Genomic DNA, 14,385 nt, shown 5'->3' with positions numbered 1-14,385 from the left:
AGTATATAGAGTCTTGCTCCATTTTCCAAGAGTGTTGAACGACCTTGATCTGCTTAAACTTATAATAATAATTAAAGAGGATTAAAGGACATACAGGCGATTGTAGCCCACAAAATTCTGCTGATCACTAGGCATTAATGCATCGCCTGTTGACCACGCAAACGTAAAGGACAATCAAACGCAGTGATTGGATGGACAGCAATTACCAGTGATTTTTTCGCGCCTTTATTAATTGCAAGCCGCCGGCATGCCTCCGTTTCAGTTCACTTCCTCCCCGGTCAAAAAGCAGCCAGCCGTCCAGCAATTAATCAATTTGGCCTCTTAATTATCGAGCCGAACGCAGCGAAATCAGAGTAAGACAAACAATACGAGTTCAACCATACCAAAAGAGTAAATGAATTGCGATGGGCCATCCTAGCTGACCGAACAGTTAATTAAATCGAACGAAAACTTAAAAAAAAACGGCCTTTTAAATTCCCTTAAACATTTTCGGAATGGAAGCAGAAGAGCCCTGTTTCGGAGCCGATTAAAATGCCATCAATTTGAAAATGGATAGCTTGCGAAACGGTTTTTCATCTCCAGAGCCAGCCTGTCAGCTGTGGAAATGTGCGATGCGACAACTTAGGCGCCTCCTTCATGTTGCATTTCGCCAGCTGGCTCCTTGTTGCCATATTTCAAGCCCCCTCACCAAGCTCCCTTTTCCCCAAACTCCCCCTACTCCCATCTGGAATTTTCCATTTCGTCTCATTCTGTATGCACTCAACGCATTAAGTGGCGACATGTGTTACACTAAAGACAGCGAAACACAGAGAAATGCCCCAAAAAGTGGAATGCCTTTGGCGTAGGAACGACTTTTTTGGGGGGTAGGATGGGCTGTTAGTGGGATGTTAATAGAACCCAGCAGGCAGTGAGCTGCATTCTAATGCATGACTGGTCCGAACATGACCCAAGTCAGCCTCTCATCGGGCTGCGCATTAATCAAATGTTAATCCTCGGGAGCGACAGTATTTCGCCCCCCTGAAACCCACCAAAAACCGAAGCCAAACACGCGGGAACAACAGAGCCTTCTGAAGCCGAGTTTCGAAAACAACGGACCCAGCACAGAAACATTCCAATTAGCCAATTTTGCCATTTTACTTGGTTTTCGATTTGCGCATATTTTCTGCTAATTAAGGGGCGTCGTTATGCCAACTGCAGGTATCTCCACCTGGTTAGAACCCCATCATCAGGTGCCCACAATCAGTAAAGTGAAAGGCTCTTCGTTAAGAGGACCGCAGGCTTAACGCTACGACGAATGAAGCCGTAAAGTCCAAATGCAGAGGGGATTTCATTAACCAATTTTTTCAATACCAAAAATAAGTTTTATGGGTGAACCACAGAATTTACGTGCTTGAAGAATCAGAAAAATCAGACAGTCAAGAAAAAAAAGCACACACCACATCACCAGGGCTTGACATTATTTTTAAGGTGTCTAAAAGTATGCAAATTATAAATTTTTCAGGTTTCTTGAATGAATTATTTGTACTTCTGGGCTTAACATTTTTGTAGCATAAGTAAAATGTAAAAGTATTTTCAGTCCCGTATGTATAAATTCGTATTATCAGAGCATAACCTAATCTTAAAAGGTAAGTCCACAAAAAATAAGAAATGGTTAAGTCCCAAAACGATCTCAAAAGAATATGCAAATTGAATGAGAAACTTTTTTATCACCTTCGCTCTGAATAGTGCAATTATCCCCGGAGAACCTTTCTCGCCTTTCGTAATTTATTTATTAAACACTTGGCCTGAAGACGGCAAACAATTTGTGTTGCCCGTCGGATGGAGTCACGTAGTAAATGCATAAAAAATCGGCAACCGAAAGAAAGTTAAGTTGGGTGCCCCATGCATTTATGCAAACTGTGAGACATTGTTGCGAGACCTTCTTCCAACATTAAGCTGTGCTGCGTGTCACACTAATTTGACCCAAAAGGTCTCAGCCAGCACGAACCTCATATAAAACACTCAAGCGAGATGGAATTGCAGGGACGAAATATCTGCTTCTCCAAGTCCCTGGCTGCCACTTTAAATAATTCACAGGGCGCAAATAAAGAATATTCTAATTGGGCCACAATTGTAGGCAGCTAGCTAAAGGACTAATTGCACAAACAGTCAAATAGAGTCAAGGCCTGAGGACAAAAACGCACATCCCACGAACCGCAAGCTGGCGTGAAACATATCAGTCACTAATTAAAACAAAATTTGATTTCGTCGCCGAAATCGTACTCCTCCTGCGGTCTTCTGCCCTCAAGTGCGCATGCACCGCAATCTGGATAATTATTTATTTTGCCTTCAGCTCCCGAGCTCCGCAGAAGTCCTTATCCATTTCGGGAAACCACATTTTGGGTTGGCATCGATGCATTTGAGCATGAATTTCCATCTGTATGGGTTTCTAAGGCATTGTATTATCTCAGAGCTCTGCGGCCTGAGTAACCTGTGATTTATTTAGCGTCAATTATACATTTTCTTTGGATAATTTAGAGAAATATAATGTATTATAAGAAATATAAGTCTTTACTTGTAGCGTTGGGATATAAATAAATAAATGAATATGATCTTCGTTATGATATCCTAACGAGTGTATTTATCACTGTGGATGGCAGTCCACGTAGTGACGAAGCGCACCAGGAGGGTGTGCGAAGGCGACTACTATATATAGCCGCAGAATTGATCAAAATCATATTGAATTGCAGCGTTCCGAAAGATACAAATTTTTGAAATTGTAATTATTTAGGGGATCGCATAAAGTTTTCAAAGTTGATATCACAACTTTTGTATGTTAAAGGTGCGATCGTCACTGGTTTTTTACCTCGTTAAGAGGTGTTTTAATTTGATATTCAAACATCAGCCCAATTATTTGTAGTATTTAAAAAAACGCAAAAAGAGCTTCATATAACATCATATTATAGTATTTCATCTTGGCAAACCTTCAATCTAAATATTGCGCTATTTCAGGGGCATTTCTCACTAGAATCTCGTGCTTGCATCTGCTTGCAGCATCTAAATTAATGTTCCGAAACAGACAAACCATTTAACTCGACAACGAACTGTGGACCAGGCTCTGCCCCCTCAGCTGCCACCACAAAGCTGCGTTCATCGCCGGCAAGTTGCAACTAACAACGTTGCCAATCCTGGCCAGAAAACCCCCCTCCCCTAGCCCAGACCCACCGCAGTTAATTTGTTGTACAAGCCCGCACACAAATAAAGCAGCCAACAAGCAAACTGGAGGAACGAATCGTTTGCTTTGAGCCAACATGCAACACTTTATCCACTGGATGACTGTTTTCAAATTTACAGCATGTCAACAGGCGAGTGCCCGTACAAGCGCCCAAAGTTTCTGGGGTCCGGTCGGAGTCCAAGGACCAGCTATCCCACATCACATTAACCATATGGTCGGGGCGAGGACACTGCAGTTGGCTTCTAAATTGTGTAAATATGTATTGCGTATACGTACTGTTGCGCCTGCCACTTTCATCTCCAAATGGCGCGTTTTCTTTGTGTTCGCTGAATAGAGCAAAGCTCAATTTGGATGCCAACGATGATGTAAAACCGCATATGACTCAAAAGTACAGTTGTGCTGGATGTCAGTAGCTAAGATTCTATTATTCGGAGATATATTTAAATGACTGATGGTGAGCAACAAGCTCCGTTTGCAATGCATTAGCGATTAGGTTTAAATGTAATATTTGAATATATAATATTTGATATATGATCGATACAAAAAAATATAGAATGGGCTAATTTCATCAGCCATCTCCTAAATCGCTTTATAAAAGCCACATTAGCATATTTACCCTCTTTTCATTTTTTTAACATTTTATATTTTACAAAGATAATAATACGATTAGTTTAAATTTACGTATTCTAATAACGTCCATAGCAAAAGGTAGGAAATTAGGATTATTGGTGCTTGAATTAGTTATAAATTTATTCTATACCTTCATTTAATTTTTAAAAAGTTGTTTGATTGCTTTTTCATTTTTAACAAAATATAACTACGAAATATTTGTCCCAACCCCTGATTGATAATAGTAGTAAAAACCTGCAGAGAACCTGCATCTTACACGAGGAATATAAATTTTTTGTCATGTCTGAAAAATATTCAAATTATTTATATCAGCACGCTTTGAAGGTAAAAACATTCCCTACCCAGCTCACGTATTTCCACAAACACCTGTATTAAACAATGGACATAAAATCAGAGCTTAGGAGAGGAAAAGGACGAGGGAAAGTAAATTTTCAAAAGCAAGATTTTTTGTGCCAACTTCGCAGAGAGAAGAAAATACGCCGCATGGCAAACACGTTTCGCATTGATGTGGAAATTGTTAGTCGCATACTCCGGTGTTGTGTTGGCCCTTTTTTCGCACAGTTGAGCTCACATTTTATGGTCAAGTTGCATTCTGTTTCATTTATATTTCATGTGTGGTTCTTATACCAAGTTCCCTCTCCGGCCAAGACAATTTCACATTTTACCCTTCCTATTAATGTCAATTTAAATGCTCCAACACTTTAGTTGCCAAGGGGCGTCCACTGCCGTTGTCTGACTGAGATATTGTTTGCACAAAAGCACTTAAAGACTGCATTACTCCTCCTAGATAATCGCTCGGAAAATAGTTGAATTCCCTTTTCCGCTCGAGTCCAGTTCCGCAGTCATTTGTGGCAATTTGCGTGCTCATTGTTAATTTGATTTTCAGTTTGAGATAGGCGAAAAACACCTCGACAGCTCCTGGGGCCTCTGCTATTTGGTTTGGGCGTGGCTGGACCTGGGCGCATAATTGAACGATAAATTAAATAAAAGCAATGGAACGACCGAAAACCAAAATGCATTCAAACGAAAAGAAACCGATGCCATTTCATGGCCCCAAGGCAATTGAACTGTAAGCGTGAACTCTTCCATCGAAGGCCCCGCACTACCTTCAGCTAAATAATTGACCAAAAGGTGAATCACTGGGAAAAAGGGGCACTAGAAAATATTTAACACCTGGCAATTTCCAAACGGATTGTAACTAAATGTACATTGCACATAGGTATTTGATACACAGAGAAAATTCAGACGTTCTCATCAGAGTTTAAAATGTTCTTAAAAGTATAAAGACAGTTTTCAAGTTGAAAATGTTTTCATTTTTCTCGAATCAAGTTGAATTGGCGGTATTTAAATTGTATATCTCAACAAATAAACAATTCGTTCAAAAAGTTGCAAATTAAACTCAATTTGTCTTTTCCCTTCTCACCATTTCATTTAAGTATTGAGAACATATATACCAAAATGTACCAATATGGTTTTATAGAACGAAAGTTCTCAATTCAAGAACAATGTTCTTGAACATATCTCTCTGTGTGAAGTTAAAGGACTCACGAGTAAAATATAGATTGAATCCTCGATTTTAACAATAGAGAAGTCACAGATTACGCTCAAATCCCTTCTTTGTTAAAGAGGATCTTATCGTATAAACGAATTTGCGGTTAGTAATCGCCTAACGTCCAATGCAAATATGTTGTACATACATTCGTACATTTATGACTTATTAAAAACTTTTAAAACGTGCACTTGCAATACCTATTAAGTCGGGGTTCCCAGTCCTGAATGGGCAGCTTCGAACTTTGATGTTTTTGTCGGCTTAGACGTTTACGGTCTGGCGGTCATTTGCTCAGTTGAGCGCAGCTGGGGAGTGTGAGAAGCGCATAGGAGGGTCCTGAGCAAAGCAGCATGCTGTGCTGAGCGGCAGCTTTCAAAAAAAAAAGGTCACCGAAATTATGTAAATGCAAAGTAAACAGCCGAAAAGCAGAGAACGGAGAAAACCTGCTGAAATGAGTGACTTACCGGTGGTGAAGAGTAGTACGTAGAATCAGTGCAGAATTTAGAGCTCCTGATCAAGCCAATGTCTGACCTCAGCTATGAATAACCTGACCCAGAGATCGCCCTATAGCCAAATCGGAATGGGTGCTGCCGGGGGCTTTCTCACCGGATTTGTGCTCCTGAAGGCGAGTAAAATGGTGGCCGTGGCTGTAGGCGGTACCATACTGGCCATCGAGCTAGCAATGCAGGCGGGTTTGGTCAGGGTGGATGTCCTCAAGATAATGTCGCAATCTCAGGATCAGGATCAAACTCATGGGCAGCTGCTAGTCGCCGGGGAGGGGATGAACCTCATCCGTGTTCAAGAACTTGGGGATAAGGCCAGGAAGGCGTGTGCCACCAGCGGTCGTCTGTGTGTTGCCTTCTTGGGTGGCTTTCTACTCGGCTTTGGCTGGGCCTAACTAATGCAAATTAGCAAAACTACACATAAAGAACTACACTTATATATTTAAATTGTAAACGAAAGTTCCCACCTGTAATGCAGCTCTCTGGAAATATTTTTTCTTCTTTTTTCTAGCAGTTTTTTGGTGCCGGCGCTCAGGGAAAGTTTCCATAACAAAAGCCTTGAAAATTTCATAGAAATACTCTTAACAAATAGCCCAGTCGCTCTTCACCGCACACACATACACATACTGAAACGTGCATTTAAAGTTTCTGCTTCGGCTCACCATAAAAAGCGACCCAGCAAAAACTTCAAACTTGTAACAACATTTTCATGCGCTTTTAAGCATTTCAATTTTCACCCCGCGTAGGGAGAAAATTTATGCATAAGCAAAGTTTTTCATAACCAAGGCAATAGCTCAGTTCAGCAATGTGGGAGTTGGAAAATTGGGGGGTGTGTCAGATTTTATATGCATGGCGCGGACTACGAGAATATGTGATTAGCCAATAGGAATCATATGCGGAATATGTATAACTAAAAAAAAAAGAATTTGGTTTCCTATATTAAAAATGCCCCACTGAATGTCACGTTTGAATAAGAGATATTTTCCATCCAGCCTTTTCTTTATCTCATGCTGGTGGGGAAAAATGGTAACGATTGCCACAAGCGAACGAAAAATAAATATGCCACACTGGTCAGGATCTTTTCCCAAAAACGAAAATCAATTTAAATCGAAACCGAAACTCGAACACTCGAACATTCACTAACAAACCACCGACACCGAGTCACACGCATCACGTACGACTACGGAACACATGTCGTATGAGCAATGAAATTTGCATTTGAAAAAGCCAAAAATTGGGTTCTTTTCTTCTTTGGCTAGCAGCCGCCCCAGGAACCAATTTAAAGTCCGGCAATTGCCGAACTAGTTGAGTTTGACGTTTTAATTATTCAAATACCGATTGCCCGATAATAGATAATCCCAATTAGCAAGGTATAGCCCCTGTAGTGGTGACCTGAATTAATTGAAAGAGTGCGACTGCTGGGGAGTTCGAAGATAAATGAAGTTGAAAGTTTGGCTTGTGATTAGCATGGAAATCAGACGGGGCGGGAAAAGAGTGAAAAATGGGAAAACGAGACTGCAGTGTGATTGTGAGGACCGCAAGCGCTGGTGGATTCAATTAATTAAAGGTGATAATTGGGTGGCTAATTGGCAAAAGATTTTCCATTTAGCAGAGCAAAAAACCTGGCAAACAAGCACACAGCTGTGAAAGATGGCCGAAACTTGCATAAAAGCTGATTAAAACTTAAATTTGGAAGATAAATCCAACCCAGGTGTTTTGACTAAATTAGCCTATCTTGCTTCATAATTTATCCCTAATAGAGTACTTTAAATCGGCTTACTCAAACAATAAAGTGTATAAATGTAAACAAAGCAATGGCAAAGGTAAACGTTTCGACTTCCGTTTGGCTCCTTTCTTGTTTTCATTTGTGTTTATGCATTTGGTTAAATATTAATGTAAATGGCTTAAAAAACATTTACTTAACCATAACCACATAATCTGTAGGCTCTGGCAATTCCACATGCAAGTTTGAACATACAAAACACAAAATCAAATTTGAAAAGCCCAAACAACAAATGGCATGTAATTGTTTGCCATCAAAGCAAACCAAACTCCAGAGTCTGAGCCAAATGTATGTAATTGCGCAATATGTCTAACAATTTGACCATAACTGAATTTGCACAAAACCACAAATAGCTAAATTGAAAATAGCTGGCTCGGTCGGTCGTGGGAATTATTAAATTTGAAATTAAATGCATTCTCGTGCAATTACTGTGCCAATGAAATTGGGCCTGTGTGAATTTATAATTACTTCAAACAGACCATTTAATTCCCGACATCGTCTCACCTGTCTGCCAATAACTCGATTAAAACTTAAGCAGTTCAGAACTATAAACCACCTACACCGAATGCAGCTTCAACTTCAACTTCAACTTCAACCTCACAGCTTCTGCAGCGGCTGCTCATTAAATTCTCATGCTTGCCTGCAGTCCAAGGTGAAATGCACAATGCCCCATCCACGAGTTCCTTTGCAATGTTTTTCTTTCTTCTCGACTCTCAGCCTCTTCATTTGCTGCCGCTGCCTTTGTTGTTAACATAAAAGCGGAAAAACGTGGCAAAATATGGGGGAGGGAGTCTCGGAAAAGCCATTCTATCTTTGGGTCTGACCTATGGCGGAGGAAAGGTGAAAAATTGAGAACTATTAGGTGGAAAAATACACAGGTTAAGGTACTAAGCAATGCAAGATATTTCAAACCTTGCAAGGGATGGAAAATGTTACAAGTATGTAACTGATTCCATTTCTTATCGCGACCAGCTAGTTTCTGTTAAATAATTAATACTCCACTAGGATTGCCAAAAAAATTTAATCTTATTCTCACGTTTAAATATGGTAGAAATTAGTAAACAAAAAAAATGTATTTGGGAGTCCAAAAATTTATTTTAGTTGTTTGGGATCCTAAATTTCTTAAAAATTACTCATACGACATGTATGCCAGTTAGAATTTACATACTCCAAACCAATCGTTTACCATTTTAACATTGTCAACTTATTAATTTCATTGGTATAATTGTTAAAGACCAAAAAACAAGTGATTGGATCAAATATTCGCCACCCGGAATAAAATAAATTTTTTATCGAAGGCAACAGTACGTATGAGTGATAAAGTTCTAAGCCAATGCGCAGACCCCAAAACTCTTTTTTACAATACATTTTCTCATGAAAGTAAACATTTTCACATAAAAGGGGACTCCCGGAATCTCCTTATTTATATAACCAATTTAAATTAAAGCTGACACCACGAAAATTGAGTTATACATGCCACCGAAATTGCCAAGGAACTGCTACCAAAATCAGAAGGAATCACAGTTTGTGAAAATTGATTGATTGTTATGATGATTTTCTCAAGCCACAGGGAAACTAAAACAAGGAAAACAAGTACAAAACAGTTTCTATGGCAAGGAATTCAAAACATTTTCTGTGCGTTTGGGCGGATGAATTTAATTATGTTATTTAAATAGGCAAATAGGAAAATAGGCAACGGAAGTGTTTTCAAACTTCCCCTCTCCCCGAGATCAATCGTTTTAAAGTCCCTTAAAGGTATTCTCCCTACACAAGCGGAAGTAATTTCCAGCCCAAGTTGCCTCGACCATGTCCAACCCAAAGCAGGACCTTCAATAAATTTAGACCTGTAGGCGTGGATGGACTGCTGCTATCCGATTCTCACATCGCTCCAACTGTCTGGCTGGCATTACGTGCAAATAGTTACGTGAAATTATTTCCGGAATTGGTAACTAATATAACTTCGTTTGAGTTCCCTCGGCAGAATTGCAATGAAGTTGCAGCCAAGTTTGCAGCCAGCTTATCTCAAAAGTCAAACAACGGAGCTGAACTGATTAAAGCTTTTTTGTTAAAGTTTCGACGTCAGGGAATTCGCAGAAGAGTGCACTCTTTGCTTTTGCGAAACCCTTTCTCCGAATGCCTCGTATATTTCCACTGCAGCCGGCTCAAACTGTCGCCATAAATGTTAATTAAATTAAAACGCTAATAGGCGTGAAATATGATAACACACAGATACGGAAACATGCAGACACCAGCTTTCTCCCAGGAGAAAGCAAGGGCTGTCAGGTGGCAATGTGGGGGGGGGGGGAAACGGATGAAAGCTATGTAACAGCTGCCGCAAAAGTCTCCTGCCACGCCCCCCCATGCCCACTTTCGCCCGAGGGGGCGTGTGGCAATTGGCAAAGTTGCCGCTCACTTGATTTTCAGAATAATACTCGCAATAATTAAAATGAAAATTTAGAAATGGGCCAAAGGCATCGGGCACCGCTGCCAGTCGAAGCATCTGGCAAAGGGAAAGCAAACAGACAGATAGAGAGTTGGAAAGGGCTTGGAAGGGGTTCGGAAGGGGTTCGGAAGGGGTTCGAAAGGGCTTTATACCACTTGGCCGCCTCCTTGGGCTCGAAAAATTTGCCTTTTGGTGGCGCCTAATTAAAAGGGATAAGTGCCGGGGCAGGTGTGAACCTGGAGAGGCATAGCGATGAGGTAAAATGGGTGGGGCAGGCGTAATTACTAATTGCTGTGATTATAAGGGTCGAAAGGCCCTTTCTCAAGTCGGCTTGGAGGCTGCGAAAATCTGAAAAATAATGAAAGTGGGCCTACTCATAAAAATAGGTATCATGATATCTATATAAAAACAGGGTTGTCATAAATTGATAAAATGATTGTTATACGTCTTGGGCCATTTTAGTTCGAATTTTCTTAAATTTTTAGTTATACCAAAGTACATTTTTTTTAAATAAAATTTAAAAATAAAAACCAATAAAAGTTGCCTTTTTAAAAATGCTTAAACATCTAATTTATTTTTAAATATACCACAAATGGTTAATATAATTATACCATAAAAATGGATATGATGACAGGCCTTTTGAAAAACATCAATACAATCGATGGTATTATCGATTGCAAAAACATCATTAAATTTATTAAATTAATTGGCTTAATCCATTTTGGTTCTAATTTTCTTAAATTGTTAGTAATACCCAAGTATTTTTTTTAAAATTAAATTAAAAATAAAAACTAAACCAATAAATTTTATTTTAATAAAAGTTGTATTTCTAAAAATGCTTGAACATCTTTTTTTTGTAATACACCACAAATGGTTAATATATTTATAATATATATGTACATATAATACATATGTATATAATCGTTGACACGCCTCTTTTAAAACCATCAATAAAATCGATAGTACTATCGATTACAAAAACATCATTAAATTAATAGAAACTTTGTAGGATGCGATACCCATTGGTAACTCCTTGATATACCCGCTCCAGAGCTCAGCGGTCTCAATCGGCATCCACAAATATACCAGTAATTCTGGTAACTAGACTTTATCAAACACCAGACCTTGTGGGCAGCTTTTCCCCTTTGAGCCGATCCCACTCCGTTTCCCCGGACCGCTTGCTTATGTGTCTGTTAAAGTGCTATTGACAGTCCAGACCGCAGTGACAGGTGACAAGGGGGGGTTTGGGTGCTAAAGCTGCTTAGTTCGAAGGAGGTTAACACCCCCCATCCCCACCCCCCAAAACCGCCGCACCCCGAGGGCTTTCTAATTTGAGTGTCGCTGTCAAGGTTCACGCGTGCACTGTCACAGATTTGTTGTTCGCCTCAAACTACCCGCCATTAAGATGATGAAATGTCCCTGAAGGTCACTAGGCAACAGTCCACCCCATTCACTTGTTGCCTATTAACCATTATTAATATTACACTATGCGGTTGCGTCCTTTGTGCCTAACATGCCCTTGGTCGAATTTACACTAACCAAAATAAGGTTAACTCCATCCTTATCCCACAGGATTGGGGTTTTGTCTAACCATTTTGGTTTTCCAGTGTAGGCCTGTGTCTGGCCGCCTCTTGATAATGCTTAATTTGCTGTTTAATTATGCGTAGAGCATTCTTTGTGGGCGGTCGAATGTCCCTTCTAATTACAACCGTTTGTTATCTGCCAGGGAACACTTTTCTGGTTTCCGTTTAAAACGGCTTAGGCTACCAATTTTCACAGGCTCACACATAATATACCACTTCTTTTCCATTTTGCAAATATACATACATGTACACTGGAGAATGACAATTTAGCATAGGCAACAACTTCATTTGGGTTACATTCCACTCTCACCCGAACTCTCACTCAAGCTGGGAACTTGGGAAGGGGGATTACAAATGGACGAGCTTCGTGTAAATGTAACTGCTCTGACATCCAAACACGTTCGAGAAACATAAACAGCTTGGGTCCCATTTGTATTTTGTTTCTGGTCCTCCTTGGCCCTGCTCAATTTAGTGAGCTAGCCTCATAAATTTTAAATATACTTTTCTGGTGGCAAAACAAACAAGATAGAACCTAAGGTCGAGACTTTCGACTAAGATATACCCACTTCGTAGTATCCTATTCAAGTTTTGCACGCACAAGAAAGTTTCTAAGCATTCTTTTGATTTTCAATTTAATGATGTTTTTATTTTAAATAAAATTCAACATTTCTTTAAAATTAATATTATAAAAACCCTTGATCAATATTCTCTCTTCTTTCCTTTGGATTCTGTCCAGTATACCCCAAAATCTTAGAATAATGAAAATTTAAATGTTTAAGAGTTCCAAATGTGTATAAATCGGGAAAAGATGGAGCAAAGGGTATCACTAGGGTAAACAAAATATGGATCGAGTATCAGCCTATAGATTTAAATAACGCTAGTCCATAATAGGACCAGAAGAAAAGTAAATATAATTTTAATAATTAAGGTGAGGTTGTAATATGAAACCTCCAGAATAAAATATAAGTCTTCAGTATAGGGTCAACCAGACAGATAAAGTTTAATATCACTTAGGACACTCCTACCTAGAAAAATAAATTCAGATTTTAAAACGTACTTTAAGTTGGACAGCCTGACAAGAAAGCACTTATATAAATGATACAAAAAAGTTGAATGCGCCCTGGTATTTATTTTAAAATACTTTTCGTTAATAATAGACAGACCAACATTTTGGCAATACTTTTAATGTCTGGCTCAAAGTACGCCACTCTCCTATTTATCTTCTCATTTAGCCCGATAATAAAAATACCGCATCATTTGCAAAATACAGACGCAGAACTTATTTGCTCGGACATAAATCTCAGTAGTCTATAGAAAACACTCTGCGCGCATAATATGGATGTTCCGAGCCGGCGCTTAAAAGCCGTTTAATAAGTCTGGCCACAACACACCCATGACAAATGTACACGACTGCATTGTATACTTGTGTATACTATACAGAATCGAAAGCAGAATGGAGCAGGGAAAAGCTTGTGAAAGTTGCCACTGGAGTTGGGCTGGTCAGGGCTGGTCTCTGTTGCAGGTCGATTGGGGCCGCTGCACTGGCCATAAATTTTATTGGCCGCCTATTGAAACGTTGACATGGCACAGATATTTTGTCGCATAATTTTTGATAAAGTGCTCTGGCCGTTCCCAAAAGGGAATAAATAAAGGAAAGCTGCAAAATAAGATAGCTCAATCAAATTGAGACTGTGGCAATAAAAAGACACAAAAGCAATTAGTTGCAGTACCGAAACTTAAGGGTTTTAAATTTCGGATAATGGGATTTATGAACGACATTTATAAATTTAATTTTGTCTATCCATCTTCCAGTTCTCCAGTTTCTTACACTTTTGCAAATCCAATATGCCACCAAATAATGGAGACCCCATTTCTCAGCTAGGACTCCATTAAAATAAAGTATTTTAACTTTCGCCGCAAATCCATTGAGCACATTAACCTTTCCATGTCTCTGTATGCTCAATAGAGTCGGGCCACAAGTTTATTTGCTCATTCAGCTCAATCACAGATCAAATAGCTGGAAAAAAGTGCTGGAGTGCAAATACCTGGCAAACAATTTGAACTACTCTCAACCTTTAAACTGCAAACAACGAGGAGCAGATTGCCTGCCAAGAAAATGGGAGGTGAGTTGGGGTTGGCTTGGGGTTGGGTTTAAGGAGGAGTCGAGTCAGACAATTGCCCCCGAGGAGTCGGGCAGGCAGCATAAATTGCTCCGACACGAAAGAAGTTGGATTGCCGGGCAAGGGATAAGCAGCCCTCTCAACTTCGCCCTTCACATCGTGTCTCTCCTCCTGAGGCGAGTCCCTTTGTTTTTCCTGCAAACAATTTGCCAAATCCGGGCCAGAGATTGAACAAAAGAAGTGCATATGTAAAACTTGGAACCTACTTCCTTCAGAATGACTACCTGGGGCATCCCAGTGATTTCACTAAAATCTAGGCACTAACATCAAAGAATGTAAATGTCTGAATCTATCTTGGAGAAGCTATCATTTTGATGTCTTAATTTTCCCATCATTGCTTTGGCAGCTAAATGATATAATTTATATATCTACCTTAGAAATAAAATTTTAGGATGAATTCGAATGAATAAAGAATCAGGAAACATGGTCTGTCGAACAAATTCTCAAGAAATCGTTAGCTATTGAGAATACTATGTTTGTAGATATAAGCATTATATTAT

At 39.5% G+C, this 14,385-nt stretch overlaps 1 protein-coding gene across 1 annotated transcript; it reads left to right on the top strand.

Annotated features, from left to right (window-relative positions):
* Positions 1 to 5,730: 5,730 nt before the first annotated feature.
* Positions 5,731 to 6,373, top strand: LOC108012395 (FUN14 domain-containing protein 1). The gene is made up of 2 exons (XM_017077758.3): positions 5,731 to 5,872; positions 5,930 to 6,373. The coding sequence occupies exons 1-2, from the start codon at positions 5,797 to 5,799 to the stop codon at positions 6,289 to 6,291; spliced, it is 438 nt and encodes a 145-aa protein (XP_016933247.3). The 5' UTR covers positions 5,731 to 5,796; the 3' UTR covers positions 6,292 to 6,373.
* The last annotated feature ends 8,012 nt before the right edge of the window (positions 6,374 to 14,385 follow it).

Source organism: Drosophila suzukii, chromosome 2L, assembly GCF_043229965.1.
Source record: "Drosophila suzukii chromosome 2L, CBGP_Dsuzu_IsoJpt1.0, whole genome shotgun sequence".
Classification (NCBI taxonomy): domain Eukaryota; kingdom Metazoa; phylum Arthropoda; class Insecta; order Diptera; family Drosophilidae; genus Drosophila; species Drosophila suzukii.
Note: the sequence above shows the minus strand (reverse complement) of the source record. Positions and strands in the feature narration are given on the sequence as shown.

Bases quoted from the DNA above. Each gene is read 5' to 3' on its own strand.
- LOC108012395 (XM_017077758.3), top strand. From the start codon at position 5,797: ATGCAAAGTAAACAGCCGAAAAGCAGAGAACGGAGAAAACCTGCTGAA. The intron at 5,873-5,929 runs GTACGTAGAATC...GTCTGACCTCAG, and splicing joins CTTACCGGTGGTGAAGAGTA to CTATGAATAACCTGACCCAG.